The sequence below is a fragment of the Geotrypetes seraphini genome, chromosome 6, assembly GCF_902459505.1.
Source record: "Geotrypetes seraphini chromosome 6, aGeoSer1.1, whole genome shotgun sequence".
Classification (NCBI taxonomy): Eukaryota; Metazoa; Chordata; class Amphibia; order Gymnophiona; family Dermophiidae; genus Geotrypetes; species Geotrypetes seraphini.
This window is the reverse complement of record NC_047089.1, coordinates 138,297,674-138,316,455: the sequence shown is the minus strand read 5'-3', so window position 1 is coordinate 138,316,455 and position 18,782 is coordinate 138,297,674. Positions and strand designations below refer to the sequence as shown.

The following is an 18,782-nucleotide window of genomic DNA, read 5'->3' as shown; positions in this document are numbered from 1 at the left end:
ACTGCTAATGATTTAGCGCTCTCTTTTCTGAATAAGGTTTCTGATGCAAAATCTTCTATTCACTCACTACCATCTCCTTTTTCATCCTACTGCAATTGACATGACCTTACAATTCCTTATAGAATGTTTAAAGATTTTCAGATTTCAAATGAAACAGAAATAGCTAAATTGGTTTTGGTTTCTAATTCCTCTTCAGCATATGTGGCTCCTATCTGACATATTTTTTTTTAGTTCAAAACTGACATATTAACATACCATGGTTTCTACTAATCTTATAACAGGTATTTTCTACATACATTGGAAACTAGCAACTGTGTATTCACATCTAAAAGAATCCCTCCAAAAATCCCTTCATATTATCATCTTGGATCACAGTTGGCATTTGTATCTAAAATTACTGAGCAGGTAGTATCCCAACAACTTACTGCCTTTTTAGAAGATACAAATGCCTTACATGTATATCAAACAGGCTTTCATAGCCATTTCTCTTCAGAACATTCACTATTAGGCATTCTAGAATTTGCTCATTAAATGTATGACAATGGAAGGGAAGTTCTTTTAGGCCACCTTTTATGAAGCCCGTTAAGCTTTTTTATTGTTGGTTGCAATATTAGCTCCGACATGGCTCTTCATGGATAGGTGGTTATCAATTTCTATTCCTAAGATTTGGGATTGTAGATCTATTGGAAAGTCTGTCTCATCTACTGTGTTCCTTGGAGTGTAATGTGGGTCAGTTGAGGGTTCCAGCCAAAGGAATTTGGTTTTATTCTTATTTAGTTTGAGGCAGTAGGTTAAGGTCCAGTTTTCTATGGTATGGACACATTTTTTGATAGTGGTGAGGGTGTTGGCTAATGCAGCTGTTACAGGTAGCATAATCATTATATCATCTGCATAGGTGAAATTTTTTTATTAGTGCAAGATCTAGGCTGGCTCCCAAGGACTGTATTAAAAGGTTGAACACTGATGGTAAAAATGGGGTTCCCGCAGGGAGGGTGCCAGCTATCAGAAAGTATACCTTCCTTGCATATAGTATAACATAACATAAGACTTTATTTATATACCGCAAAATGCCTTTCAGTTCAATGCAGTATAGTGTGAGTGGCTAGGAAGCCTTGGAACCAGGAGAGGACTGGGCCACTAAATCCAAAATCACTAAAGATTGCGCTGTGACCCTTGCTTAGTAGTTCTTTGCTGTGTGTTATTAATGCTGCAACCACCATTTCAGTGCTGTGATTTTTCACCCTTGAACTAAGAGGTACTGAAGGACTGATTTGAAAAACACTGATTCCAACCAAATGGCCAAGATATGGTCTTGTGTATCTGGTAATAATAATAATAATAACAGTTTATATACTGCAGGACCGTGAAGTTCTATGCGGTTTATAATGATTAAAAATGTTACAAATTGAATAGAACTAACAAAGTTAAAAACTAGTGACTAAGCTCTAGAGATCAGTTATTGTGGGAAAGATTGTACAAATCAGCTACCTAAGTACTTCAGGAACAGATATGTTTTTAGGTGTCTCCTAAATTCTCCATAAGTATTAGCAAGCATAAATAATTGTTCCAGGTACAGAGGTCATGGATATTATGTGATCCTAGAACTGCAGCAATTGGCACTGCGAAAAAGCAGAAGCTGAGCTTATTTTGGCAAACAAAAAGCAAGGATCGGTGATATCATTCTTTCAGTTTATATGGCCTTCGTCAGTGTATATTTGGCATACCCAGTTCAGTTTTGAGCACACAGCCTTCAGCGGGATATCCAAATGTTAAAAATAATCTACAAAAAGTAGCCACTCAACTAATAACTGCACGATCGAGAGTTCACATATGCCAAAAGATTGCCAAATTAGGGCTGCGTAATTTAGAAAATAGAAGTTTGATGGGATATTACATTACAATGCACAAATATATCAATGGACTCTAAAGGGATCTTGTATAGTCAATCTTTCTAAATCAGTAATAAATTAAAATCAGGGAGAATCCTCTATAAAGGGAAAACAAGCTTATGCCTTCAGAAAATGGGATTCTTGATTAAAAGAGCATGAATGTACTAAAGATTTTGTCAACAGACTGTCATGACTAGAACACAATATATTTGCTTTTAGTAGAGAAAAAATATTGGTGGACATGATGATGTAATTAGACTCTAGGGAAAAGTAATTATTCAGGAACTTAAGCTGCTTACTATAATTAGGTTTCTGAAAGGATTTTTTGAATTGCTGTGGAACTGGTTTTACAAGCACTATGTTCCTTCCCCCCCAATCCACCCCCTTTTCCCTGGGATTACATGCAAAGTCAGCTAGTAGGCAGTTTATAAAAGGGTGGACTCAGCAGAATTAAGGTCTTCTTTCACGTTACAACAAGTATAGCTGCAAGAATCTGACTTTTTAGATCTCCCATTTGCCCCTATTTATCACCTACAACTCCAGACAGTATCTTTGTTGGCCAACAGAAGAGAAAGGACGGCTCCATTAAGATGTTCTCCTGGTAACACTTCTCTAGCTTACAGTAGTCCCTTCTTCCCTCCCTACAATTAAATGTCACTTCTACAGCAAGGTTTTACTCCAGCTGGCCTCATTCATGCGTCTAGCCCCAAATAGATTTTTTTTAAAGCATATTATTTTTCTCTTGATGTGGGAAAAAGATGAAAGTAATAATAATAATTTGCATATATACATTATCGTTCATTCAAATATAATGCAGATGCAGTTTGGAATCCTAATATAGCAGAAACATATAGTTAGTCATTTCTGATGTGGAAACTCTGGGCTCGATATTCAGCCAGAAGCAATCAGCTTTTTGCTGACTGCCACCACTGTTATACCTGCCACCAGTGTTATACCTAGGCCATGCCCAGGCTCTGGCATTGAATTTCCAGGTATACAGAGCCAGTGAAAACATAGGAGGGAATTCTATAAATGGCGCTCAAAATTTAGCATTATAAAAAATCAGCACTAAGCATGATTCTATAATGGGTGCAATCCCTTTATAGAATTATGCTAAGGACCGATTCCAATTGCCACCTTTTGTGTGTGCTGTAACCTGATGTAAATGCTGTGCACAACCTAGGCATGCTGAGGCCTTATTCTATAATTCCATACACAACTTTTTGGAACCCCGTGGCACACGTATTGATACATCCCTTTTGAATAACACTCTATGAGAGTTAGGCACCATGCCTTATAGCTCTGTGGGTGCTTCAGCACCCCTAATATTGAACCAATTCCTTAACCATGTTTCAGGGAGAGAGAATTTCTGTGCATTTTGAAAAGTTGCCTCTTATGCCTTATAGTGCACACCCAGATGCACACGCAGATTTTAATGAGCGTCAATTGGCATCAACAATTGGCTTGTTACTTAAGTTGGGCATGCATCTTGGAAACGTGTCAAAATTTCAATGCGCAATTCTAGGTACCATATATAGTATCCAGGGATAGCCAGTTAAATGCAATATTTGGCATGTAACTGGCTATGAAGAATTGCATAAAGATAGGACCATATAAAACAGTCCTATTTATGCAGTTATCTTAACTGGTTAAGTGCCAACTCCACCCCAAGAACCCCACAAAAAACAGTTTTGGCTTAGGTGCTAACCAGGCATTTTCACCAGCACTATCCAGTAGCCACTGAAAATACCCTGGTAGCCCCGGACAGGCGATTTAAAGCATTTAAAACATTTTGAATATTGAGCCCTCCGATTACAAACTTTGATAGCTTCCAAAGGGGAGAAGGACCAATATCATTATTATCAGCGAAACGCTGAGATCACAGAGGCTCCACAGTGTTGCATCAAGCAATGAATTTAAACGCATGAGTCCCAAGAGTTCTCCTGACTCAAATCTGACTGCCTTAATTGTTAATAGTTCCTCTCAAAAGTGCTCATGGAGCAGAAGAGTAGCCAGGGGTGGGCCCAGATAGGCCCAGGCACCTCACTTTGGAGACAGGCCCACCCAGTCAGTACTAGAACAGAAGCCAATGAAAGGAGAACTGGAGGCAGTATTGGCATGCCCACCAAAAAATGTGTTCTGCTATGCTACTACCATGGGGGTAATTTTATAGAGAGGTTTCTGTGTATAAAGGCTGTAGAAATCTCTTTGAATTAGTTAACAATCTCTACGATATACAGGCCTTCTCATGTTCTACCCTAGATTCCCCACCATCTGCAGATGGCCTGGCTGAATTTTTCAACAACAAAATCAACAATTTGAGATCCAAACTAATGGGCTCCACAAACAACCATTTGAACTACCCAGTTGCCCAACACAAAGATGAACCTAGGGTAGATATGGCCTGGAATAATTTTACTACTCCATCCTGGCAACAGTTCTCCAAATACTATATGAAATGCACTGATTCCTACTGCAGATTAGACTGCTGCCCCCCAAAATATAATGAAAGTGGCTCCAGTCACTTTTAAAAGCCAAGTTATACAACTGGCTCTCCTCTCTTTTACTAACTGGTACTTTTCCTGAGGATTTAGGCCAGATTCTGATCACTCCGATCGTCAAAAATCCTAGAGAATCCACCAATCTGACATCCAATTACAGACCAATTGCGAGCACTACCTTGTTCGTTAAGCTGATGGAAGGCTTGGTCAACCAGGAACTAGTAATGTATTTGGACAAATTTAGCGTACTGCAAGAAAATCAGTCAGGTTTTCGCTCTGGGTTCAGCACTGAAACTGTCATTGCCTGGATTTCCTTCATACCTTATTCAGTCAGGGTACCAGTGCCCTAATTCTGCAGCTAGACTTTAGTAGTGCCTTCGATCTGGTTGACCATGCCATTCTGATTGACTGTTTGGAGTCAATTGGTCTTTCAGGTAACGTGTTAAAATAGTTTTGGGGTTTTTTGAGCAAACTGTCATATCAAGTCTATAGTGACAATAAAAAATCCTATAGTTGGGTAAACTCCTGTGGAGTCCCGCAGGGTTCTCCTCTATCCCCCGCATTGTTCAACATCTACCTTGCCTCTTTGGGGAACTTATTACAAAGCTTAAAAGTTAAATTTTATATCTATGCTGATGATATCACCATAGTTATTCCCCTTACTACCCTGACCTCCGAGACAAAGATTCATCTATCATCCATTCCAAAGCAAATTGAACTATGGATGACTGTGTTGAGTTTCAAATTGAAGTTCAACACAGATAAAACTAAATTTTTCCTGGCAAGTCCTAACGACAAAATCAAAGATTCATCGATCTCCTTGAATGGTCAGGTCTTCCCTATTGACCACTCTATAAAAATTCTGGGAGTGACTCTGGACCACCAACTTACTCTAAATGCTCACACAGATTTATTGGTTAAAAAATGCTTTTCGTTACTATGGAAACTCAGAACCATCAGAAAATACTTTGATGCAGCATCTTTCCACTTACTGGTTCAGTCTTCCATCTTGAGTATGCTCGATTATTGCAACATCATCTACCTGGGATCCTTCAAAAAAAACCATTCTAAGACTCAGAGTCATTCAAAATTCGGCAGTTCAACTGATCTTTGGGCTGAAGAAATGGGAACACATACACCCCTGTTATCAAAGACTCCATTGGCTGCCCCTGGAGGCGCGAATTCTATTCAAGTTCTCTTGTCTGTGTTATAAATCAATATTTGGTCTGGCCCCCATTTACCTAGTTTCCCAATTTAACCTGGCAAGAAGAACGCATCTGTTCACCTATCCGACAATAAAGGCCTGCCACTACAAAAGATTCCTGGACAGAACCTTTGCCTTCCAGGCAGGCAAATGGAATGATTGGCTGACTAACATCATCACGCACTCCTCAACCTACCTCAATTTTAGAAAATTGGTAAAAACAAGTTTGTTCAATTGGTTTGTAAACTAAGAATTTTTATACCTCTGCTAATTCAACCAGTAACCTTATGATCTATATAGCTTTCCACTTCTTCCATTATGTAAGATTGCATTGATGACTTTGAGAACCTTTTCTTCCATTATGTAAGATTGTATTGATGACATTGAATTGTGACCTCTTCGCTGATTGTCCAGCACTTCTTGTTGTAAACCATCTCAAACTTTCATGGCTTTGGCGGTATATAAGAATAAAATTATAATAATTATTATTTTCTACATGCAGAAAAGGGCTATTATAAAATTGTACTGAGCTAGGTACATGAAAAAATTGCACCCAGTTTTATGTGATCTGCACATAGGCATTCCTCTGTCTGTTTGGGTGAAGTAAGGGCAGAGTACTAATATATTTGATAAAATATGCATGTATGTACAGAGAGTATAGTTTTTCAGAGCAGCTGTGAATTTGTGGGTAAAAATCTGAGCACTACTGGGGGTCTGTGTGGTAATGGGGGAAAGACCAATACCAACTTGCTCCTGCTCTAGTAGCTGCCTCTTAAGAAATGGCACTATTTGACTCCTAGTGGCAGTCTCCTAGCACTACTACTAGGGGTTAGACTGCCAAATATGGAGCTTACAACTGTTTCACAAGTGTGATGTGCAAACAGACAGATTCATACAGATGGACAGACACATGGGGCCTCTTCTATCAAACTGTGCTAGCAGTTTGTAGCGCAGTGAGCCGCGCTTAATGGCCTACGCTGCTCTCGATGCTCATAGAGTTCCTATGAGCTTCGGGAGCAGCATGGGCCATTCAGCACGGCTCTCTATGCTAAAAACTGCTAGCGCAGTTTGATAGAAGAGGCCCATATACTTATCTTAAATAATAGACACTTTCTCTTAAAAAAAATAAAATAAAATGGGCCTAAACCTTGTCCCCCTCCCCCCCCTCCAATGTAGCAATTAGGTTTAAAGAGAAACAATTTAGGTGCTTTACCTCATCAAACACTTTTGAAAGGACATGTTTGTCTAGAATTGGGACATATTTGGCAGTGTGTGGAACAGTTGTAGGAGCTAAAGCATCGAGTATGGTAAGTCGTCGAGCAGCCAAACCATGAGTCTTCAGCCAACCAGATGAAGAGGTGTTAAGGGAGCTGAAAGTAAAAGATATTAGCTATACTTTAGGAAAAAAGATTTAAAGGCTAATATTTTTTAAATTGACAGTAGACAAAATAAGAATGTTACCATAATAAATAATTTACCTTTTAGGTTTTCTTTTTGTCTTTTTTGGGGGTGATGTGTCTCTTGTAATATTGAATTCTGTGGAAAAAGATTACAGTTTATACATTGGGTCAAAGTTAGTGGGTCAAAGTTAGTGTTAAAAAAGGGCACAGAAGGTGGAGACATTCATTCATACAATTTAAAAACATACATTAAAGGTGATCTGTGCACAGCTCCGCACAATGGAAGGAGGAAGGAGCTGTAACAAGAAATTGTTATTCAAGAAAAGAAGAAGAACCAGAAGAGATTTTAGCAAAAGAGACAGCAAAGACAAACCCAATACAGAGAAATGAGTCTGACTACTACAATAGATAAGAAAAAAAAGTAAGAATTAAGATCTTAAATTTTAGAAGCATTCAGGAGAACATACTTCATAATATTATTAAAAAATGAAAATATTATTTATTACAAAAGAGATATACATAAAAACCTGTGGAGGAGCATTTTCAGAAAAATGTCCAAGTCAGAATGGAGATGTCCTGCCCATAATGTCCAAAAAAAGGTCGATCTCACAGCTATTCTAGAACAGAAAATATGTCCAAATTTCCTGTTCAAAAATATGTGAGAAGGACGTCCATCATGAGCAAACATTTTACAAGCCGAAACGTTTAAATTATAAGTGGGGGGGAACAAGGCACAGGGACATCTGTTTGACAGCAATCTTAGAAAATTGCCACACAGATATCCTTGCAGAACAGAGAAGTAGCCTAGTGGTTAGTGCAGTGGACTGTAAACCAAAGGACACAAGCTAAATTCTTTATTTTGTAAATGTGACTCCTCCAAGACTCTCCTCTGATCTGCTTGCTGCTTTGTTTTTTTTGGGTTTGTTTGTTTTTGTAATTCTTTATTCATTTTCAGACTTACAATAAGTGTGACAAATGTCCAAACAACTTGACAATAAATACATCACTTAATAATCATCAATGGTACAAATCATATGTTCTTATCACCCACCCTTCCCACCCTTTCCTATCATATAATCAAATACCTTGTACAATATGTAATAGTAAAATTACCCCCCCCTTTTCCCCCTCATTATTGAACTTGTAAATTTAAGGGAAATAATGTCATCTAATCAGTACAATACTTTGTTAATGGCTCCCACACATCTTGAAATTTCCTGAGACATCCCCGCTGTATTGCAATAAATCTCTCCGTTTTATAAATATGACGTAAGGAATTCCACCAGAAATTATAATTTAATCTACTCCAGTTTTTCCAATTATATGTAATTTGTTGAATGGCAACACCAGTCATTATGAGTAATAATTTGTTATTGTTTGTAGAAATCTGACTTTTTGATCTCATTGCCATACCAAACAGCACAGTTTTCCAATAAACAATTTGGTCCCAAATTGATTTCCAAAAATTCATAATAAGTGGACAATAGAATAATAAATGATCTAATGTCCCTGCTTGCTGCTTTGTTGAGTATAATCACAACTAGAGAGTTGCGCGAGGACATAAATCAAGCCCATCCCCGCATGTAATCGAATCCATCCCCGCCCGTCCCTATAAACTTCAGAAGTAGTTATTTCATTAAAATAAGCTATTGAATTAAAGGCTCTGGTAGAGACCAAAGAATGACATGGGGACAAATTTTTCCCCGTCCCCGCTGGAATTCATTTTCCCATCCAGTCCCCCATGAGTTATTTTCCTGTCACCTCCCCATTCCTGCAAGCTCTGTCCTCATCTCCACAAGTCTCAAACACTTTAAAATCATAAGTGTTCAAAGGCTTGTGCGGTTAAGGCAGAGCTTACGGGAATAGGGCAGGGATAGGGACAGCAACAAAACTCGCAGGGACGGGGAAATTGAGTTCCTGTGGGAACAGGGGAAAAATTGTCCCCATGTCATTCTCTTGTAGAGACCCATTTACAAATAAGCAAAAACACTTTATTAATTTGGAAATATTAATTGGCAAGAATACATACTTTGTAAATGGGTCTCTGTCAGAGCCTCTAATGTAAATATAAAATACTAATCTTTAAGCCCATTACATTAACAGATGCTAGAATATATGTCTGTCTGTCTTTCTTTCTTTCTTTCTGTCTCTCTCCCTCCCGCTGTCTTTCTTTCTGTCTGTCTCTCTCCCTGGCCCCCTTTGTCTGTCTTTCTATCTCTCTCCCTGCCCCTATGTCTTTCTTCCTTTCTTTCTGTCTCTCTCCCTGCCCCTATGCAGCAGCAGCATTTCTTTTTCCTCCCCCCCACTTCCCTGTGCAGCAGCCACAGCAGCAATCCCTCCCCTTCCATTTCCCTATGCAGCAGCATTTCCCCCACCCCACTTTCCTGTGCAGCAGCAACAGCATTTTCCTCCCCCCACTTCCATGTGCAGCAGCCGCCGCAGCAGCATTCCCTTCCCCTCCATTTCCCTGTGCAGCAGCAATTCCCTCCCTCACCCCACTTTCCTGTGCATCAACAGCACCAGTATTTCCCTCCCCCTCCACTTCTCTGTGCAGCAGCATTATTGCCCTTCCCCTCCATGTCCCTGTGCAGCAGCAGCATTTTTCCCTACCCCCCTTTCCCTTCCCGCGGTCTGGCCTGCTCACTTAGTCCCTTGCCACCCCCTCTTCCCTTCCCGCAGTCTAGCCTCTGTCGCGACGGCTCCTCTCACGATCACCGCCTGTGTCTGAAGCCTTCCCCAACACAGGTGCGGCTCGTGAGAGGAGGTGCCGCAGCGGCTTTTACCTTAAAAATAAACTTCAGCCGGTAGGGCTGTATTTCCTTCCCGCGGTCTGGCATGCTCACTTAGTCCCTTGCCGCCCCCCCCTTCCCTTCCTGCAGTCTAGCCTGTGCCGTGGTGGCTCCTCTCACGATCGCCGCCTGTGTCGTAAGCCTTCTCTGATGCAGGTGTGGCTCGTGAGAGGAGCCGCCGCCGCAGCTTTTACCTTAAAAATAAACTTCAGTCTGTAGGGCTGTATTTCCTGGATGGAGGACTGCGCGAGGTGGAGAGCAGGGAGGCCATCGCTTTTGAATTTGTCTGGCGGCCATTGGCACAGCTAAGCACACATGCACACTCCTGCCTGCCAGGGACCTATGGATCATGGATCACGCAGGTAAGAATGCGCATGCGTGATTAGCATTTTATTATACTAGATAAATATTCCAGCTAATGAGGACCCCCAAGCTATGTCAGCTGAGGACTTCCTCTGAATGTGGCCAGGGGTCCCTTTTGCCAAGCTTGGCAGGCAGCAGTGGCATCCCTGAGTCACAGATGCTGCCACCTCAGTGACTCATGGATGCTGCCAATGACTGCTACGCTTGGTGAAGGGGGGTTCTGGCCATCTTTGGAGGAGATCCCCCAGCTAGTGGTAATGGGGGATCACCATCAGCCACAGCAAGGATCAGCAAGTACTTTAGCACTGGAGAAATAAAACCAGAAATGCATTTCCTTTTCTTCTGAACACAGTACAAAGACATCTGCTATATACATTTCCCAAAGCTAACATATTTCAGTCAATAAATTCCTTTTTTACCTTTGTTGTCTGGAGATTTATTTTTCCATCAAGTTAGTCCCAGTTTCTCTTTTTTCTGCTTTCCCGTCTTCTGCAAATTCTTCTGTTGCTGTCCATTGGTTCCTCTTACCAAGGTCCAGCATTTCTCCCTCTTTCTTCCCTTCCTCCCATTGTACAGAATCCTCACTCCCTTCTGTCCTGGATCAATCTCCCTCTTTTTCCTCTCCCTACTCCTGCACAGCATTTCTTCCTCTCCTCCACCTGCATGTGCCACATGTCTTCCTCTCTCTCTCACTGTCCAACATCTCCATTTCACTCATTCCCTCTCTTACTGCAAAAGGAGTTGGGAAAGAGAGAGAGGGATCCAGGATGCATCTCTCCCATCCCCTCTACTGCCACATCTAACATTTTTCTTTCTCTCATCCCCCGTACCATGTGCAGCATCTTTCTCCCCTGCCCACCAGCCCAATGCCCAACATTTCTCCTTCCATCACCCCTCTCCAGCACCATGCTACATCTCTCCCTCCATTCCCTCCACCACTATGTCCAACATTTCTCCCTCTTGCATCCTTTTCAGTATTTCCCAATGTCCCTCTCCACCTCCATATTCACCATTTCTCCCTCTCATCTTTCTTTTCCCCATTCATCTGTACCTCACTCCTCTGCCTCCCTATGCCCAGAAAATTCGTCTATGTCTTCCATTCCCTGTGTGCAGCATCTCTCTTTCTCTCACTCACACACTCATGCTCAAAAATTCTCCCTTTCTATTCCCTCCCCCACCTCAGCATCTCTTTCCCTCCTTCCATCCTATGTCTCAAATTTGTGCCCCTTCCTCTCTCTCTCTCTTCTTTCCCAAGTTCATGCCCCTCCCTTCCTTGTGTCCAAACACGCTCCCTCACTACCTCTCTTGACCTAACTGCATGGGTCAATGATTGGCTGAGTGGCAGACTTCAGAGGGTGGTGGTTAATGGTACCCTCTCTAAAACATCGGAGGTGACCAGTGGAGTGCCGCAGGGCTCGGTCCTGGGTCCACTCCTTTTCAACATATTCATAGGGGATCTGACTCAAGGGCTTCAAGGTAAAATAACACTATTCGCCGATGACGCCAAACTATGTAATATAGTAAGTGAATGCAGTTTACAGAATTATATGGCGCAGGACCTGCTTACATTGGAAAGTTGGTCCTCAACCTGGCAGCTAGGCTTCAATGCTAAGAAATGTAAGGTCATGCACCTCGGAAGCGGAAATCCATGCAGGACATACTTCTTGAACGGAGAAACTTTAACTAGGACTTCAGCAGAACGAGATTTAGGAGTAATCATCAGTGCAGACATGAAAACTGCCAATCAAGTGGAGAAGGCTTCATCTAAGGCAAGGCAGATATTGGGTTGTATCAATAGAAGTTTCGTCAGCCGAAAGCCTGAAGTCATAATGCCGTTGTACAGGGCCATGGTGAGACCTCATCTGGAGTACTGTGTGCAATTCTGGAGGCCACATTACAGTAAAGATGTGCACAGAATTGAATCGGTTCAACGGACGGCCACCAGGATGATCTCGGGGCTCAAGGGTCTCTCGTACAATGAGAGACTGAACAAATTGCAGCTCTACACTCTTGAGGAACGTAGGAAGAGGGGAGACATGATCGAAACATTTAAGTACTTCACGGGACGTGTCGAAGTGGAAGATGATATTTTCTTTCTCAAGGGACCCTCGGCCACAAGAGGGCACCCGCTCAAACTCAGGGGCGGAAAATTTCATGGCGACACCAGAAAGTATTTCTTCACAGAGAGAGTGGTTGATCATTGGAACAAGCTTCCAGTGCAGGTGATCGAGGCAGACAGCGTGCCAGACTTTAAGAATAAATGGGATACCCATGTGGGATCCCTACAAGGGTCAAGATAAGGAAATTGGGTCATTAGGGCATAGACAGGGGGTGGGTAAGCAGAGTGGGCAGACTTGATGGGCTGTAGCCCTTTTCTGCCGTCATCTTCTATGTTTCTATGTTTCTTTTGTGTTCCAAGTTTGTGCCCCCTCCCTCCTTCCAGACTTTGTTCAAAGTTCGTGCCCCTCCCATGTCCCAACACGCTCCCTCCTTTATCCCAAGTTCATGCCCCCTCTCTCCCTTCCTTAGTCCAATGTGCAGGTACATGCACTCACTCGTTTGCTCCTTCCTTTCTGTGGCTCAATTACCTTGGTGCCCCCCTCCCACAAGACTGTACCGGAGCCATCCAGGTCAGCCGCCTCCTTCCTGCCTTCCAGCTACACTTCTTCACAGGGCAGTGGGCCCTGCACACTGCACATGGCTGACCTAGAAGCCTTTCCTCTATCGTCTGCTCTGATGTCAGAGAGATGGCTTCCAGGTTGGCTATGGGTGGTGTGCTGGGAGTGCTGCACGCTGCTTTGTTTGGGGGTGAGTGCAGGTGGAGAGCAGGAAAAGGAGTTGCACTAAGATATTTGAGCCCCTCGAAGTGCATCCAACCCTGCAGAATCCCCACAACTCTGGTTGGGTCCCCACGGGATCCCAACCCCAGAGAGGGTCCCCATGGGATTCTCATAACCCTGGGGGGGGAACCCATGGAATTCCCGTGGGTTCCGTGGGATTCCCATCATCCCAGTTCCTGTGCAGCTTTCTATTCACAACTGCAGCTGACATAGAGCTTGGTCTTCCTTTCCAGTTTTACCTTCAGGGGAAAGGGATGGAGACAGCAACCACTGGGGGATTAAGGAGGTGTCATGTCTTTATTCATTTATCCCTCCAGCAATCAGCTACTCAGTCAAAGCACCTTTTATACACTGGTTGTTACCCAGATCGGTCTAATAATTTAGGACGCCCTTATTTTTAGGCTTGAAACTTTCTCCCTGTTCAATAATTGTATTGGATGTCCTAATTTTGAGCCCTTATTCCCACCCAAGACACACCCACAACGTGCCCTCTTGCTATTTGAACTGCAGCGTAAAACGTCCAAATTCTTATGTTCCATAATCAGGATTTGGAAGTTTTTTAGCAGATGGATTTTTTAAGGCATTTTGCTTTGAAAATGAGTGACATATATAGATTGTAAACTCTGTTGAGCATCAACCGTTTATAACGTACAGTATTGCGTTCATCTGGCCGCACAGTAGAAATGATAAAAGTAGAAATAGTAAATACAGAACATATGAAACAGTGGATTTCCACACAGATAAGAATACTCCAGTCAATATTCAGACATTGGCGATCAGCGTTTTTATATCTGCCACCAGCTGTATTCCTAGATATTCAAGGCCAGGCCATTTATATGCAGTTATATGTTGGCTGCTAAAATTAATGCAGTTAAGTGCAATATTCAGCCCTTAAGGCCTGGATTCTATAAACAGCGCCGGTATTGGTGGCTGTCTAAAAATGGCCGCCGATCACGTATCAATCATGCATTGGCACTGTTTATAGAATTGCAACTGTTTTAAAAAAGGGGCCTTAAATGTAGGCCAGCATTTTACAGGCATTGTATATCTCTTTTTCTTTTCTTAACCTTTTGGAAATGAGATTTAGTATGCAATATATATATATATTTTCATGTATTTTGCTTAAGTAATGCATTATTAAACATATTTTGAGCTTAATATCAACCTGGAATCCAACTTAGCCCAAAAATTAAAGCCCCATTTACCTTTATGTGGACACCCAGCTGAAGCCTGTCATGTCCACCTAACTCGTGCAGCTAACACCCAACTCATGCTCAAAAGTAGACTAGTTTTGCAATGCCTACATTTTAGGTGTTAGGTAGACACGTTAGCATTCTCAGCGGCATGCAATTCTGTAAATGGACATCTATTTCAAAGCCACACCCACACCTATCCTGTTAGGCACGACTTTTTCTGATAGGTGTCCACGAAATTGTGGACGTCTATTTTGAGAATCACGTCCAGCGTTTGGACGTCTAAGTTCCAATTAATGCTTGTTAAAGTCATTAATTGGACTTATCCACTGTATCTGGATGCCTAAGTTGATGGACGTCCACATTGTGGACACCTAAAGTTAGACGTTCTTTACAGAATCTGGCCCTAAGTGTATAGCCCGTAATGGAGACTGCCCTAACTTTGTTGGATGGGTTGAGAACTTTTCAGCGGCCCTTTATAAATGCCACTTAACCTTTCTAAAATGATCTTATTCTAACTCCAAAACAAATAAAGAAGTTAAAGGGAAGAAGCAGGAAGGCAAGAGATGACAATGTTAGCAAAGTCAAGCTGAAATATGAAAGCAGCATGAATGAAAAAAATATTAAAACACAAAATATTTTGCATGAGGAATGAGATCTGAATCAAATGTGACACTCAAGCAGCAGGAAGTCTGAGAGAAAGCGACAGGTAGAGATGTGGGGAGGGATTTGTTTGTGGCTTTATAAGAGCAATGTCCGTGTCATCAATCAAGTTAATGTTCTTTCATTTAAGATAAATTAAAATTAGTCAGGTCTGCATATTACCTAAAGCTCTTAGAGATAAAGAAGATAAAAATAATAAAACATGTTTTCACAGGTACATTATTGTATCTCTAAAAATGTACAATTCTTTTTACAGATTTTTGTGACATGTAAATATCAATCCTGTCAGTAGCTGAAAGAACTGGTACACACTCTAGTGTACCAAGGTGGGACGGTGGGGACACACTGCCCCCAAGTACAAGGAGTTCAGGGGGCCTGGAGTATCCGTGGAGCCATAGCGGTCCACAAGCATGTGGCTATCGTCTCCACAGGCTCCTGCCCCTCTGACTTCAACTTCCTATTCCGGGGGAGGGGACCGACGGAGCTGACAGCGGTGCACATGCAGACCACAGTCCTGTGACTGCTCCATGTACCCCTTCCCCCAAATACCTGGAGGAACGGGGGGCTCCACTCCAGGTAACCAGCAAGCTGGATACACCATTGGGTAAATATGTGCCTGTAGATCAAAAAAGTCTTTCCATAACATTAGAACCTAAACATTTTCTTTAAGATGGACTCATTAGCATATTTTAAAGTTATGTCTAAAAATTTATTTAATACCAGGGCACTATAGCACAAATGTTGAATGGGGGTAATTCTACAACAGGACACCTACTTTCTACATAGGACATAGCATGCCCAATTGACACACATTCTATAAAGGAAAGTAGGCACTTACTCTGTGGACTTAGCCTTATAAAACATTTTCCACTGTAAAGAATGTTCTAGACACAAAAAGGGGAGAGATTCAGTAATTGACACCCAACGTTATGTACGGGGAAGATTCGTACTAAACTTGTGCTCTGCAATGGACATTCTGCGCAGAGCACTCTGCAAATTACTAGCTTTGTGCAAATCTCACACTTAACTTTGAGCACAAGCACTTACACCTACTTAAAACTGGGATAAATGCTGGTGCACAAATAATGGTGGCTGGATGCCTAAATCATGGCTACACACCCTTTTGAAGTTATAGAATAGGATGCAGGGTAGATTTGCACATAAACAGAAATATGATGGCAGATAAAAGGCCAAATGGCCCATCCAATCTGCCCATCTGCAGCATCCACTACCTCATCCTCTCCCTAAGAGATCCCACGTGCTTGCTTGAATTCAGACATAAACTTTGACTCCACCACCTTTACCAGGAGACTATTCCATGAATCTACCATCCTTTCTGTCAAAATGTATTTCCTTAGATTATTCCTGAGCAATAGCAGTCCACAAGCATGTGGCTATCGTCTCCACAGGCCCCCGCCCCCCTCTGACTTCAACTTCCTATTCCAATTATTGATTGTTAATGACTCATTAACTAGTAATTAGTTTGTGCTTGGATCTGGGATTGGAACCCAAATCTGTATACCCAACCTTGGGTGACCTATATATAATCTCAGGGAAAATGTCTATTACAAAATTGTCCAGTCAAATATTTGCTGACAACATGGCATGTTACATATACCACACATAACAGTTTTATAGTCCCTGAAGTAGACCATTGGGGCGAAACTTAACTAAGCTGTTTTTTACCCCTCCTGCCACTGTTGATTAAAGATGTTGGATCAACTTCTGTGGCTTGGTCTGCTATTTCTTTCTTGCCATTCCTATTAATGCAGCAGTCATTGAGGGCTGAGAAAGGAGATCCTTTTTATGTGATGATCTGGGTGTTTGATTTTAATTAAATTTTAAATAGATATAGAATGGGGTTGGTGGGATTTAATCCCAGCACTGCTCCTTGTGATCCTGGGCAAGTCTCTTAATCATCTATGGCTCTGAGTACAAAATAAGATATATACATACATATATATATATATACAGAGAGAGAGAGATACTGCTTTGAATGTGTAACCACAAAAAGGCAGTATACAAGTCCCATTCCCATTAGCCTTGTTGTATTAGCTGCTTTAAGAGAGAGCGAGAGAGAGAGAGAGGAAAAACTTATTCCAGAATATGGCATCAAGGAATGCAGATGTTTCAGTGTGCTTTGTGTACTTTAATTTTGTGGTTACCATTATATATTGTTAATAAGTGTATGTAGAATGAATAGGAAAAATAGCATTACAATTTGTACTATTATTATGGGGGTGGGGTCAGGGGCAGAGCTTGGGCACTCCCAAATAAAAAGGCATTCCAATGCCCATGTAGGGGTTAATATTCAACCAGCAGTGGTGAGGGTTTTTAAAACACTTACATCACAGCAAAGTTAGACCTAGATATTCAATGTTGGGTTATGTCCTGGCAATGGCACTGAATATCCAGGATACCCTTAAGTTATGCGAGTAAGGCCAATATTCAGTGCTATACTCACACAGCTAACCAGGCAAAGTTAGAATTGCTATTTATGTGGTCCTACTTGCCCAAAGCAACAGAAACAAAAAGAGGGGAGTCCAACCTTGTCTGCAGTGAAAAAACCAACCAGGAAAAAACAAGCCAAAACTGCAGATGTGTACAACGATGTAGGCAAAATTTATTGTGACAACCAAACTATATAATAAAACCTTATTACCAAACAGGGGACCCAACACGGTCCGTGTTTCGGACAACCTTCGTCAGGGGTCCATGGTAGAAAAAGGAAAAAACATATGTCACAACAAATGTATATAATAAAGCCAAACTGATGTTATGTAACGCCGAGAGTCACTGTGAATAGTAAAAATTGCTAGCGATTTTTACTATTCACAGTGACTCTCGGCATTACATAACATCAGTTTGGCTTTATTATATACATTTGTTGTGACATATGTTTTTTCCTTTTTCTACCATGGACCCCTGACAAAGGTTGTCCGAAACACGGACCGTGTTGGGTCCCCTGTTTGGTAATAAGGTTTTAATATATAGTTTGGTTGTCACAATAAATTTTGCCTACATCGTTGTACACATCTGCAGTCCTACTTGCCCAGTTATCTTTGCAAGCACCAACATTGTATATCGCCAATGCCTGCATAACTTCTGGAACCACTCTGACTCTGCCCTGGACCACTGCACAACTGGCCAGTTTCACTATAGCTGAATAGAGCCAATATTTAATTACAATGCCTGATTGAGTGTCACTAAATACTGGCAGATGCCCAGAGTCTCTCCTGCCCAGTTTAACCTTTTTGAATACCAATCCTATTTTTTCTTGCTAATTTATAAGCTTATTTTATTACACCTTATTTTCCAATTGATTGTCTCTCATGTAGTAGACTGGGATTTTCTCTTTGTCTTTTTGTTATAGAATTGTAAGCACCTGTTATTTGCCCTGACTTTTCCTTCTCTCTCCACATCCATGTCAATTTACCTCTAAAAACCGCAGCAGCTTTCAAGCTATTCTTCTGAAATAGTTCCTTTGTCTCTGGAAGCATCCATTTGCTTGTCCCTTCTTCACAAAGCTTTACTCCACAGGCCAACATCCGAAGAAGACTGGATTTTGTTTGTTCTGTTTGGGTTCCCAGGATAAAATAAGAATTAATTTATATTGGGGGGGGAAAAAAACAGCGGTAGTACTTTTTCAGAAAAATCCCCTGCCTTAATGTAGCTTAGGTGGAGAAGAAAAATGTTGTGATGTATTCCATGTATTTTTATAAAATACATGTGTACATACAGAGGGCTTAATTCTACAAGAGATGTCTAGGTGAAAAATCCAAATTTAGAAGTGAGAAAGAATGGACTGAAGGAGATTGCACACAAAATGGAGGGCAGAAGCAAAATGGAGGCCCTGCAGAATATGATGTGTTGCTAGCTAGCTATCTAAGTCACTATATTCTTGTAGAAAATAGAAGTATCTTCTGTCCAGCACAGTGTG

The 18,782-nt window shown here is 41.5% G+C and overlaps 1 protein-coding gene across 1 annotated transcript in view; it reads right to left on the bottom strand.

Annotated features, from left to right (window-relative positions):
• Positions 1 to 18,782, bottom strand: part of VWA3B (von Willebrand factor A domain containing 3B) — a 411,842-nt gene that overhangs the window by 167,426 nt on the left and 225,634 nt on the right. The window contains exons 18-20 of the mRNA XM_033949516.1: positions 18,279 to 18,416; positions 7,073 to 7,130; positions 6,808 to 6,964 (exon numbers count right to left, since the gene is read on the bottom strand). Of these exons, the coding sequence (XP_033805407.1) occupies positions 6,808 to 6,964; positions 7,073 to 7,130; positions 18,279 to 18,416 (353 nt within the window). The remainder of the gene's footprint in view (positions 1 to 6,807; positions 6,965 to 7,072; positions 7,131 to 18,278; positions 18,417 to 18,782) is intronic.